The sequence below is a fragment of the Protopterus annectens genome, chromosome 14.part0, assembly GCF_019279795.1.
Source record: "Protopterus annectens isolate FY-2018-M chromosome 14.part0, PAN1.0, whole genome shotgun sequence".
Taxonomy (NCBI): Eukaryota; Metazoa; Chordata; order Ceratodontiformes; family Protopteridae; genus Protopterus; species Protopterus annectens.
Window position 1 is genome coordinate 1,144,245,038 of NC_056748.1, and position 13,674 is coordinate 1,144,258,711.

The 13,674-nt window shown below is 38.6% G+C and overlaps 1 protein-coding gene across 1 annotated transcript in view; it reads right to left on the minus strand.

Annotated features, from left to right (window-relative positions):
- The window catches only part of CDH23 (cadherin related 23), a 2,508,764-nt gene that overhangs the window by 41,995 nt on the left and 2,453,095 nt on the right, over positions 1-13,674 (minus strand). The window contains exons 45-46 of the mRNA XM_044056944.1: positions 13,197-13,257; positions 9,906-10,035 (exon numbers count right to left, since the gene is read on the minus strand). Coding sequence (XP_043912879.1) covers positions 9,906-10,035; positions 13,197-13,257 — 191 coding nt within the window. The remainder of the gene's footprint in view (positions 1-9,905; positions 10,036-13,196; positions 13,258-13,674) is intronic.

Sequence of the window (13,674 nt, forward strand, 5' to 3'; positions counted from 1 at the left end):
TCAGCTAATAGCCTGTTTTTAGTGGAAGCTCTGGGAGAAAAGCTCCACAAAATTACAATAAAACTGTCACTGAACATAGTATTAGAAGCAAAACATTGACGTTTTCAAGTTGGTACAGTAAAGGTATAGAAATTAAATACAGAGTTTAAGTCGCTCTTTAACTTAAAGTATGTGCTGAAACAGTATGCTGAGTTTGTAAGTAAGCCAATGTAGGGTACAGTTAGTTATGGTCATACATGCATATATAACAGCAGAAATATTTTTAAGATTGAACAATGGATTATTACCCAGATAAGATGAGTAAAAGAGGATCCTATATGTATATAAGTAGAGATCTTTTTAGGATTGATAATAATAATGGGTTATTAGCTAGATAAGATGAACTGAGAGAGCTAACACAATATAGAAATAAAACCAAAGATGACAGACAGTACGTTATGTAGGAGATGGGCAGTTTATAGTGGGTGAGTACAGTGGCATATTTATGGAAAATGGAGTAATAAATTAGGCTAAATCCTGCAGTAGTTCACAGTTCTGCCACAACTGCAATTAAAACTACAAAACTAAAGCACCAGACAGGATTGAAAATACAAATAGCTTTTACAAGCAATTCTGCTTATGGAGATACAAGTGCAGTAAGATGTATATACTCAGTCTTCCCAAAAGTGCAGATGAAGCTATAAAACTAAAAAATGCAAATAGGTAACTTTTTAGTCTAAAACATGGAAAAAAGCAGAAAAGTACAAAAAAGTATTACCACACAGGTGGTATATTTAATCAGAAAATGAAATGAGCTTTTTTCTCATTCTTTTTTTATGACAAGCTTGTTGCTCACACTTCAGGGCTTTCTACACCTTTCCAAGTCTTGCATAAATACCTACATCTCTAATTGCTTTATACCCTTCCACATAGGTAGTCTGATGATTGTCTACTACTTTTTGATGACCCCAAACATTCCCTGAGGTAGGCGGAGTAATGTCTTATATACCTAAATAAGATCTCCTTGTAAATATCTATATGAGACACTGCACAAGTTCGAATATTTTAGCCTTTCATACTTAAATTTCCATATCCATGGTTGAGCTTGATATATTTCTGCTGTACTCTTTCCAGTTTACTCAAGCTTGTTTTCTATATTGTTATTCCATACTCTATTTTGTGTCTAAATAATGATTTATTATTTCTGATTTCCTAGCCTTTATAACCCTCTTTATGCAGCCTACATTTTTAAACATCCATAAGACAAAAGAACATCTGTAGATACTGTATATAACAAATGGATTGTGGAAGCTTGGAAGCAAAGTTATGTCGGATGCTGACGATTAATCCAAAAAAAAACAGACATTCAGAAGATAAAATAATCAAACCAAATTTCAAATGGAAAACGGGCAGAAATGTTCTTAATTTTATTTTTAAAACTAGATTTTCAATTATTGAACAGAGTTCTTTTGGCCAAAGTTTCCTAAAGAGGATTGCAGTACAGAATATTCCATGTTTTATTAGGCTCAGATTTGGTGTTATGACAGTGGATTCCAAAGCATAACTTAAACGTTAGTCCAACAAAAAAAGGTATAAAACCTAAATTAAATATATTAGAATTTAATAACTTATAGATGATAGCAATAGTCTCTCTTTACAGATTGGAATTGAAACTAAATCTACAAATAACTGTGAAATAAAATAAGGAAATTGTACTGCTTATGCGTATTTGCATACAGTTATACTACATGTCTAGATTGGGATCCTGATAACTAACTTGTTTGACACTATTACGGTTTAAATATTGTTGAAAGTCAACTGCAGGATCCTAAGGGATCTTCCCTGCATTTTTCCCAAATTTTCTTGGATTTTTGTACCACATATATGTTGAATGTATCCTTTTTTTTTTTAATAAAATAAATCCATTTAGATACTAGTTTTATTTTTACTATAGTTATATGACGCTGTTTGGGCGGTCTTCCATCTCTCTCAGCTTTCTGATTTGAAGGCCTGCATTTGCACTTGTTTCTGTCCTGTAACTCCTGGGCCCATCTCATTTGCTCACTCAAAAAAAAAAAAAATGTTATCTGCTTTTACTGTATTTGTGTTTCTTCCTACTTTATTTTGCTTTTGCGTCATCTTAAAAGTACTCAGTTGTATTTATTACTGCTTGGTGTAACTCATTCTAAGCCTTTTAGTTTAAGCACTTGGGCTTCAGACCAGTTGTTTTACATTAAGAAGGTTTGTGGTCTGCACTGTAGTGGCAGAACAGGTAGCTTACATCCTTCTAAGTTGGGAACTGCTGATTGAGGGCTCAGTGTCTATTATTCTAAAAGTGTATTAGCACTAATCCAGGTATTCTTTAAAGTATTCAATTGTATTTACTACAGTAACCTGATTAAAGTGTAGCTATCATTCTAAGTCTTTTGGATTAAGCACTTGGGCTTCAGACTAGTTGTTTTACATTAGGAAGGTTTGTGGCCTGCACTGTGGTGGCAGGACAGGTAGCTTACATCCTTCTAAGTTGGGAACTGCTGATTGAGGGCTCAGTGTCTGTTATTCTAAAAGTGTATTAGTTCTGGTTTAAGCACTTGGGCTTCAGGCCAGTTATTTTACATTAAGAAGGTTCGTGGTCTGCACTACTGTGGGAGGAGAGGCTGGATTCTGCCCTTCTGAGCTGGTAATTTCTGGTTAAAGGCTTATAGTGCCTGCATATTTGAACTGTTTCTTACTGAAATTGGTACACCTTGTTTGCTGTAGCATAGATTAGATCCAGGCCTGCTGAATCTAGCTTTGTTTCTATGCTTGTTGTTTGTTTGCTTGTTATTTCCCTGAAATGCTAATTCCACCTAAAACGCGGCTTTTCCGTGCTTCTGTGGATCCCTAGTGATATCTGCATTGCTTACTGTACTTATTTCCTTGTTTCACTTGAAAGAAAGTTACTGTTTGTCGTTTTTGCATTTAAGTTACCTGTAACACATTGCATTTAAGTTACCTGGCACTTGCTCACTAAAGCAATTATATAAGTCAGCACTAAAAATTAAAAGCACTACACCTTCACAAACTCCCCTTGAGTACCTTGTTCCCCATTGTCCCTTTTTTCAATTAGAAAGGAATTCCGAATACTATTCTAGCATGTCCAAAGGTCAGTTGTCAATCTCCTCTCCGGTCAGGCTGGTGAATCTGGGAATCTTGAGACAATGTTACAACTGCCTCATGTACACAGACAAGCCTCTCCTCCTCCCAACAAATTCCAACACATGTGAGAGATGCAACCATATAGCCAAACTGGAGGCTAAGCTCTCTCAACTCAGTACTGGCGTAACCAGTCAGGAGGAGAAGGAAACCACACTCACTACAATTCCAGTCTCACATAGACCTACCACGACAGCAAACCAAACACATAAACACACAAAAACATACTTGGAGGCTCTAAATAAAAATCTGCCTAAGCAGCAGAGACCTCCAAAGCAGACACCCAAGCAACCGCTACCCCAAAACAAAACACGTGCAATACATAGCTCACAAGGCCAGTGTGCCGAACAGTCATAGCCCTTAAGGCTAAACAACACACCTGATACACTTGTAATAGGTGACTCTATTGTCAGGCACACTGACGTCCCGCTCACCAGGCTGAACAAGGAGAAGGTCATGGTGAGCTGCCTGTCAGTCGCTAGGATCCGCCACATAACACAAGCACTCAGGTCACTGCAAGGCAAGTACAAATATGACTCAGTCATTGTCCATGCTGGTGTGAATGACCTGAAACGTACCTCCCTGGACTACATGAAACAAGACATAGAGGAGCTCTCTGAGCATGTAGCCCAGGCCGGTATGACCTTGACCTTGAGTAGCATCTTACCCTCACCAAGAATGATGCCACAATATGAAGACAAGATGATCAATTTCAACAATTGGCTTAAGTATTGGTGTCATTCAAAGGGGATCCAATTCCTGTCCGCCTGGGATGACATGCTCAACAAGCCACGATGCTTCGCTAGGGACGGCTTGCACCTGTCACCCCTGGGCTTTCGGATATTGGCAAAGGCTCTTGCTACCCCCATAGTGCCTTTTTTAGGCAAGGCTCAAAAGACCAACCCACCTCCATAGGTATCGCAAGGGATAAGAAACTAAGAGTAATGCTGCTCAACGCCAGAAGTCTAAACTTCAAGATGCATGCACTCGAAACTCTCCTTAGCATGGAGAACATCGATATCTGTGCAGTAACAGAAACCTGGTTCAAGGCTCCCGAGAGCACCCCAGCACTACCAAGTTATACCTCATACCATGCTTTTCGGCCCCAAAACTTGGACCGAACCACAAAAAGAGGGGGGGGGAGTATCAATATTCGTCAAAGATACCCACACCTCCAGGTTGGTGGCACAGCACGAAGCATCAGCGACTATCCATGTGCAACTAACAGTGGGTAAAACTGCCTTCCAGTTTATAGCCTGCTACAGACCAACCTCCCAAACCCAGGAACCCAACTCGGCCTTCTTGAGAACACAGGAAAATATGAAGGTCTCTCCAAACACCATTATATTGGGCGACTTCAACTACCCAAACATAGACTGGGAGCATTACTCTAGCTCCAACACCCTAGCCCAAAGGTTCCTAGAATTTATAAACTCAAATGCTATGGAACAACCTGTTACCACTCCCACAAGAGGGGAAAACATACTGGACCTGATCATCACCAACATGGGGACTCTATGCTCCAGACCAGATGTGTATCCCTCACTGGTAAGATCAGACCATAAACTAATCTCACTGGATATTCACATCCCGACCCCACCCCCTGCCCAGAAAACCACAGTGAAAAACTTCTCTAAAGCAAATTTCACACTCCTCAAAACCGAGGTGGAATCCCTCAAAGCCCCCGGGCCTGTGGAAAATATGTCCCAGACCGCAGAATCCTTTATAAACGCATTCTATGAACACCTTCAGGAATGCATGGATCATGCAATCCCAGATAAAACCAAGAACCAATCCTCCAAAGGCAGACGTCCTGTCTGGTGGACCCCAGCCATAAACAAACTATACAATAGAAGGAGGAAGCTACTACATGATAGAGCAAAATCCCAAAAAGGGAAGGCATCTCTGATCAGTATTAGCAAAAAACTACGGGCACTCATAAAATCATCTAAGGCCAGCTTTGAGAGAAAAATTGCACAGGACACTAAGGATAATCACAAGGCTTTCTTTAGTTACGTTAGGAACCTGGGTGGGAATTCCCAGATATGCTCAGAATTAGTCCAAAATGACAAAAAATACACCGAACCCACAGACATTGCCAACATCCTAGCTGACGGGTTCAGCGCAAACTTCTCCCCCCCTCCCCACCAAAATGGCAAATATCTATCCCAGCAGAGTGCTGCCCCCCTGACATCTCAGATGCTCAGGTAAGAGCTGCCCTCTCCAAAGCAAAAAACACAGCATCAATGGGACCAGACGGTGTCCCGGGTTGCGTCCTACATGAACTCCAAGAAGAGCTAAACCCAAACATAAAACTACTGTTCAGTCTCAGCCTTACTACAGGATATGTATCCAATGAGTGGCGTACAGCAACAGTGGTCCCTCTCCACAAAGGTGGTGCCTCAACGGATCCTGGAAACTATCGCCCCATAAGCCTGACTAGCTTGGTCTGCAAAGCTATGAAAAGGATCATCATGGACCTCATAAATAAAGATATTGGGGACCTACAGACACTGGATCCTACCCAGTTCGGCTTTGTTAAGGGCAGATCCTGCCGCTTAAACCTGGTCGATTTCTTTGAAACAGTCACCAAGGCCATTGACGAAGGGAAGGTGGTCCACACAGCCTACCTGGACCTTGCAAAAGCCTTCAATACAATACCCCACTCGGGCATTATAGATAAGCTCACCAACTTAAATATAAACCCCTATGTCACTAGATGGGTTGCAAACTGGCTCAAGGACAGAACCCACATGGTTAGAATTGCTGGAGCCATGTCAGACTCCAAACCAGTTACAAGTGGCGTCCCACAAGGCTCAGTCCTGGGACCTGTCTTGTTCGGTATATATTTCTCAGAGGTGCAGGCCAACACGGAAGCACTGTGGCTGACCAAGTTCACAGATGACTGCAAACTGGGTGCCATAATCGACTCTCCAGCTGACACAAGCATCCACCAAAAGGGCCTCATAGAAACAGACAACTGGTGCCAGAGCCATGGCCTCAAGCTAAACGCCAAAAAGTGTATAGTCATCCCCTTTGGCAAAAACAAAGTGCCCACAAATTACCACATAGGTGGTAATGCATTAAGTACAGAAGAAGTAATTAGGGACCTGGTGTCCCAAGTTGATAGCAATCTCTCATTTGACAACCACGTGGCCAAAGTGGTTAGAAAAACATGTTATATAGCCCACCTAATCATGAAGGGATTCACATCTAGATCAGGGGAGGTCATCGTGCCTCTTTACTCATCCCTCATCAGGCCCATAATTGAGTACTATGCCCCTTTTGGGATGTACCTTACCAGACACCTGCAGCAACTGGAAAGACCCCAAAGGTACCTCACCAAGAGGATCAAAGGGCTCAAACAGATGCCATATGCTGCCCGGTTAAAGAAACTCCAGCTCTACTCAGTGGCATACTCTACTCAGAGGCGATCTGTGCCTGACGTATAAAGCCATGTCCAACCCGGAATTAATGGACATGCTGCACCTCAGAAAATCCAAATCCCATCGAGCTACGCACTCGAAAGACTTGAACCTCAGCACTGAAATAAATAGGACATGCTGGAGGGACAGATTCATAACCCAGAGGCTCCCTTCACTCTGGAATAAAAACCCAGTCCAGGTTAGGCAGAGTTCCTCATTGACTCTCTTCAAGAGGAATCTTGATGAGTGGATGGGAGATCGTAGGTTTACCCCGGGTATCACTTCTGTGTCACTGTTAGACAGAGGCACAGTATACTAACCTCGAAAAAGGGCATAGCAAAATTTATTTAAAATGGGTGGCGAAAGCCAAACACACTCTGGCTAGGCTTATAAATGCCCTAGGGCAGATAGCCTAGTATGAACCTATGAACCTAAGAAGGGTTACATATTTATTGTAATAAATTACCATTGATATTTGTGACTTGACACTCAATAGTACCAAACTATCTTTTTAAAATGACCACCCCAAAAGCTTAACAGTTTATTTCAAATAGTCAGTGTTAATGCTATATCTTACAATTTGAGAATACAAATTAAAAAAATCAGCTGATGTAGAAACCTCTGAAACTGTCAATAGAATGTCACTGGCAAAGATAAAAATGTTTCTGTTGTGACTGATATCATTTCTTTAGCTCTGTCAGTTGCAAGTAGTAATGCATTCAAAGCCAAAATAAACAAAGCTATAAAAGATATCCGTGCTGAACCCATGACATTAGACTGTTGTTCATTTACTGATAATATGGATCTTGGATTTGCTCCACTGCATTCAGCACATCAGGCAACGAGCTCCCTTCAGCACTCGTTTCCGTAGCAGGTTTTTACAGGATCATGTTACTAACCTGAGGCCTGACTGTCCTTAGAGGGTGCACCACACACTCACACCTAGAGCCAATTTAGAATGTCCAGTCCACCTATTGCATGTCTTTGGAATGTGGAGGAAATTGGAGCACCTGGATAAAACCCACACGAATACAGGGAAGACACGCAGACTCCACACATAAGGCACCCCAGCCAAGAATCAAACTGGAAAACCTCTTGCTGTGAGGCGACAACGCTAACTGCTGCACCTCTGAGCTATCCACTGATCTATGGAAAGATGTAAAATAAAATAACACTTTAATTGAATTAAATAAATCTGATAGTACCTCCGTCTTTTCCAGAATTTGGAATATACTGACTGTTTAATATAACAAAGGCTTTATAAGCATCAACCAGCCTGCTGTTTTTAAATAATATGGGTAGGTCTGCACATAAAGCATAAGAACACGTATTGCTTGAGTTGCATTAAACATGCCGCTTCCAGGAATAAAATCATACTGAAAAACATATATTTATTGCAGTAAAGTATTTATTAATTGTAGAAACTCCTATCTTGTAATATGTATTAAGCAATGAAACTACACAATAAGCATCTTTCTGTGTTAGATCTCTATCTGTTTTTTCAATACAAGTGTTTGCCAAGGCATATTAATTGTCAGTGCAGCCAGGAATAATCAGAAACTGAAATGAGTGTATTATTATAAGAGCTAATAAATGTGAAATCCTTATAAAGCTCATTTGGCAATATGTCTGGCTAAGAGTCTCACCTTGTGGAACTCTGTAATCCAGATTCCAAAAGACTTGCTTTGAATGTAAGTGATCTACTCCTGTGTAAGGCTTACCTATAAAGCAGACTTTTACCGGAGTAAGTCACTTAGACAACCAGCAAATGTTTTGGAATCTAGTCTATTGTATTCTTGGACAGAATCTTTGAACTTCAGAAACAGGTTACATTTGGTTTCAGAGAAAGCTCTACAGACTTCTGCCACCATGTTTAATTTATCATACCACTAATGCTTCGAGGTAAGATGGTGACTTTTCCCAGCTCTGCAGTTTTGCATGATCAGTAGCATAAATCCCTTCATTAACTACAAATGCACTGACGACATTAGCGCTCCTGCAGTCAAAGTTATTAATTGTTCCTGCTAACACTTACTAGCTCCAAACAAGGTTTCTACAGGAAACAAAAAGAAGGCATTCATGGGAATTATAGCAAAACACTATGTATTATTTAAGTCTTACTTTGAGAAGCACAAGGAACATAAATCATAAAACTTACTATCCTTTCTTCCCCTCACACTGCTACTCCTTTAATGTGTTATTTTTTAAATTACTTTTGTATAAAATATTCTTGATGTTTCCCTTGCATTTTATATACCCTGTACTTCTTCCCTTTTCCACTGCATACTACCTAAACTATTCCTTCTTACTTTATGTATCCTTTAAATAAAATTCACTTTATACTGTATATTAATGACCCTGTCTAGTGAAATCATTGTTTGCTGCAACAGGTAGCACAGACACCTTTGATGCAGAAGGCTGTGGGTTCTATTCCCACACCAGGTAGATGGATTGCTGACACTGCATCAGCAATCATCCTTCAGATGAGAAGCTAAGCTGAGTCCCCATGTGCCTGAGTTGGTGGTAGCTATGTGATCTTTAACATCCACTTTGCATAGTATGTAACAATAAAAACACAGCGAGTTCCCTGATGCCCTGTCCAAATTTTTGCTAGTAGTATAAATACCACCTTGGGTCTCCCATATAAAGAGGTTACTTGTCTACTGGGAATAACCAGCCAACAAAAAGGATAATATATATACATAGACAAATGGATATAGATATATCAGTGGCAGTATCTGTCTTAAAAATTTGAGTTAAGTACTCGTGCACGTATTTAAGACTTTTTGATATTATGTCACTTTTGTTTACTTTATGTATTTCATCTTTCAGCTAATGTACATTTTTTTTATTCTACTTCATTTATTTTCTGCAATGTTATTACTGTTCTTATATTTTATAGCTTGTTATCCAGGAATAATGCAACTCAAGTAATATTTTCTGTATTGTCATTGCCAATTTACCTATAGCTATGACTGAAAACTTTATAAATGCAAAATGTTAGCATAACAGAGGAAATGCTCAGACGAGTCACTGTATGTCTTTCACTGCATTATTGTCGTCCTTGTTTAGGCAGGTTTATCCAGTTGTCATTGTACAGCAGTTAGCTACGTAGCGCAGATAACAATATTACATGGTCATCATTTCCATGAAACAGAATATACAAAACGGACACAAGCAGCCTGTGATACAGGTAAGTTGGAGAACTACCATCAGAGCTAACTCAGTGTACGATATTAGCACTGCCTACTGTGGCACATTTAATTTAAGGGAATAGTGTTGCATACATTAAATGAAAAGGCTTACAAGGGTTCTGGCAGGACTGTTCCAGAGGTCGGTGATTTCACTCAGATTTTCTGGTAGGTCATCTTCATGTTCTGCCTGAGCTGCAAGCTCCATGTTTCTGCAGTAGGGGTCCAACCAGACGGGATTTGCTCTGTCAGGAGAAACAGAAGGTACTGTTATTGTTATTATTGCTGTATTTATTCCTTTGGATTGTCAAATAAATGAAATGACTCTTGCTAGCCTGATGTGTGACCTAGGAAAGTAGCAGAAAAAAAAATAAAAAGATCATATATATATATATATATATATATATATAAATATATATATATATATATATATATATATATATATATATATATATATATATATATATATATATATATATATAATGTAGTGCATGGAGTGTAGTGGTTATGCTGCGATATCTGGCTCAAGCCAAATCAGTTGAGGGTGCCTGTAGCACAGGACCCACTCTTAACAAATGTTAAGCACCCCCTGCTTCAAATATTAGGAGTGAGTATTGTGCTCGGCAGTTAAATCTGTCGGTACTGACCATCAAACGACAGAGGCAGAATAAAAAACAGATTTGTTTCTGCCTGCTGTCTGTACTGGTAATGTGTCCCTGACTTTCTGTAAAATTAGAGGGTATGTGTTATTGCCTTTCTAAAACCATTGTGTATTTTACAGATTTGAAAGCTGGCAAAACGCTTAGTGTTTTTCTTTTCCTTTTTTTATTTCTAACTATTAGTACATGGAACAAGTAAAGCCCTATGCAGTACAAAGAATTGTAATCAGGTCTTCGATCATAACCCTTTATTATGTGCTCTCAACACAGATGTTAGGCATCCAACATCTGTCTCAAACACTAATAAACTGGTTATAATGGACTCCCTCATAATCCTCTATATTTTGTATTCATATTTGTCTGTGTGTGTGAGTGTATGTGTATGTATATATATATATATATATATATATATATATATATATATATATATATATATATACACATACACACACACATCTATACAAACTTTTGCCATTTTAGAAGGAACATAGGCTATTCTCGGTGTTTTGGTCAGTCTTTTATTCATTTAAATCACATTTTGAGTACTTTTGTTTGTTGTAAAGTTTTCATTCGAACTTCATCAGAAAATAACATAAAATGAACCTAGGCTTATTATTTAACTGGTGTGGAGAGTGGGGGATGGTTTAAGTAGTTACCTAATCTATTTAAGGAGACGGGAAATGTTCAGGTTTTCATTTAGTTCTGGGGGTGTGTCTGCTGTTATATATATATAATCTACACACACACACACATATATATATATATATATATATATATATATATATATATGAATATGCCTGTATCTCTCTCTCTCTCTCTCTCTCTCTATATATATATATATATATATATATATATATATTTTTTTTTTTGTATAAATCCAGTAGCACATACAAGTAAAATATACTAAAGAGTGATGTCTTCTAGACAGTCTTGCTATATTAAGAAAGGAGATGAAGGTGGTCACCCTTGCAAAGGGAAGGGAGCACAGTTCTCCCAGACAAAAATTAGAATAATTCCTTTACTGAACTGTGACTCTTGTATTCAGCTGCAAACCAGAAAGTTATAAGGAAGTGGTCTATATACAAACATGCTATATTTGTTTTAGCCTTCAGGTAAGATGCCATATTAATGACAGAGGGATTCATGTGAGATAAAGCCCTAAACTATGCATTCTAAACTTATTTCATACCTGCAACTGAATGCTGCCACACCTGGTGGTAAATCATGTTTACGACAGCAGTTTTTGAATTCTTCCATTTTTCTCTGATGGACTCGTACAAGATTAGTTATAACAAAAGATGTTTAAAATGTAGTAAATGCTAACTCCCTTGAATAAATAATTAACCAACTCACTAGAGGCCAACATCTTCAGAACCTCGTCGTCACTACATCACACCTATTTGCGTTACAGGTGTAGTATTCTTATCGCTGGGCAAGTGCAATCACAAATTCTAATATATTCCTTTAGGGTTCCTAAACTTCTTACAACTAATACTTTTGAATTCAATGACTTTTTTAAAAAAGAAAAATACAATTAAAGTGATATTATCCAAAATACATGTGCAAGATTTCCAACATCACTTACAACAATGAATTTTACTTCCCTCCAACAAATAGCATAAACCAAGCCAACCAAGTTAGAACTAACTATATTTGGAGAATTTAAAATATGCCATCTTGGTAGAATGTCAGTATTAATAAACGCAACGATAATAATAATAATAATAAAACCCTAAAACAAATTCAGCATTTTACACTCTCTTTTCCTCCTAGCTCTAACAGAACTGCACATCTGCAGCATATATGGTTTCCTATACTGTGCACCCATGTCCCCTTCATCCAAGCTCTAATGACATCATGGAACTACTGGATGTGCATTCTCCTGCTCGTTGGACGCACACAATACAAGGTTCTTTTCCTTCTAGCCCGAACATCTATGTAGAAATGCACGGCATACATTTTCCTGTGCTATGTGCTCATAACATTTTGGATCCCCTTTGTCCAGTCTGTAACTGCACTGCAAAACCACAGTGCATGCATTCTTCAAAGCTGTGTACTCATACCATACATAGTCCCCTTCCTTGTAGCTACAACAACACTAAACTGCAGGACATAGATTTCCCAACGCTGTGTGCCTGTATCCTATTGGGTATTCTCTTAGTGCTAACAAGCACTGAACATCTGTGCATCTGCTATACTGCATACCTCAATTTGCAGCAGTACCCCCACCCCTGAGCATTGGCTTTTCAGTGCACCATAGATAGTAGTACATAGAAACACTACGCAGTGCATCATGTTGAGATTCTGCTTATAAGTTACACGTGTCAGCACTATGGACATGATTCCCACTATCTGGAATCAGGTACACAGTGGGTAAACTGTGTACGAATCCATTCATACGTTTTAATAACTGCCATTATTTGTTGACTGTAATACCATGCCCTTTTGCAATCACTTATGGATTTTGGGAGAAACAGAGCAATATTTTGAGCCAAAAATCAATAGCATTTCTGAAAATCAGTGCTGACAGCTATGCCTTCTAGAGCAACTTTGACTATATTCTCTCATTCTTATGTGAACAGTAGTGAGCCAATAGTCAGTGCTTATTTCTCGTCAAGTTAGAAGTGTGATGATTGATGTTTGGTTCTCAGATGATTTGCTTACAATTATGATTTCTACTAGTTGTCATATCTTCCAACTTTCAAACTGAATACATTGCTGTACTGTATCCTGTAGTTTATACTCACCCTTCAAATGAGTATTTATTAGTATTTGGCATATTCAGGATATCCATGAAGCCTTGGTTTCCTGCAAAAACAAGAAAAACACAAACTAAATTTCCTTAAAATATATTAATTATATGTCATCTATCACATTTGAGGTAACACTACTCAGACTTTTTTCTGTTCACTTGAGGAGTAAAGTATACTAATTTTAAAAGACAGATATACAAGACTGTTTTCAGATACAGTACACATATTTGGTGCAGAATACATGTCTAATTAGCCTACACTGATGGTCACCATGACAAGGATGACAAGGAGACAAGATGTTATGAAGACTTATTCAGAATGAATAAGAATCAAAATCGGTAAAATAAATACCATGCTTTCCCAAGTATTAGTACAGGTATTGGATGCTTATTAAGACCATAGAAGGGAATTACAACCTTGTAGGGGGAGAAGACAACTTTTGTCTCTGTGAGAGTGGTACCAAGACAGACCT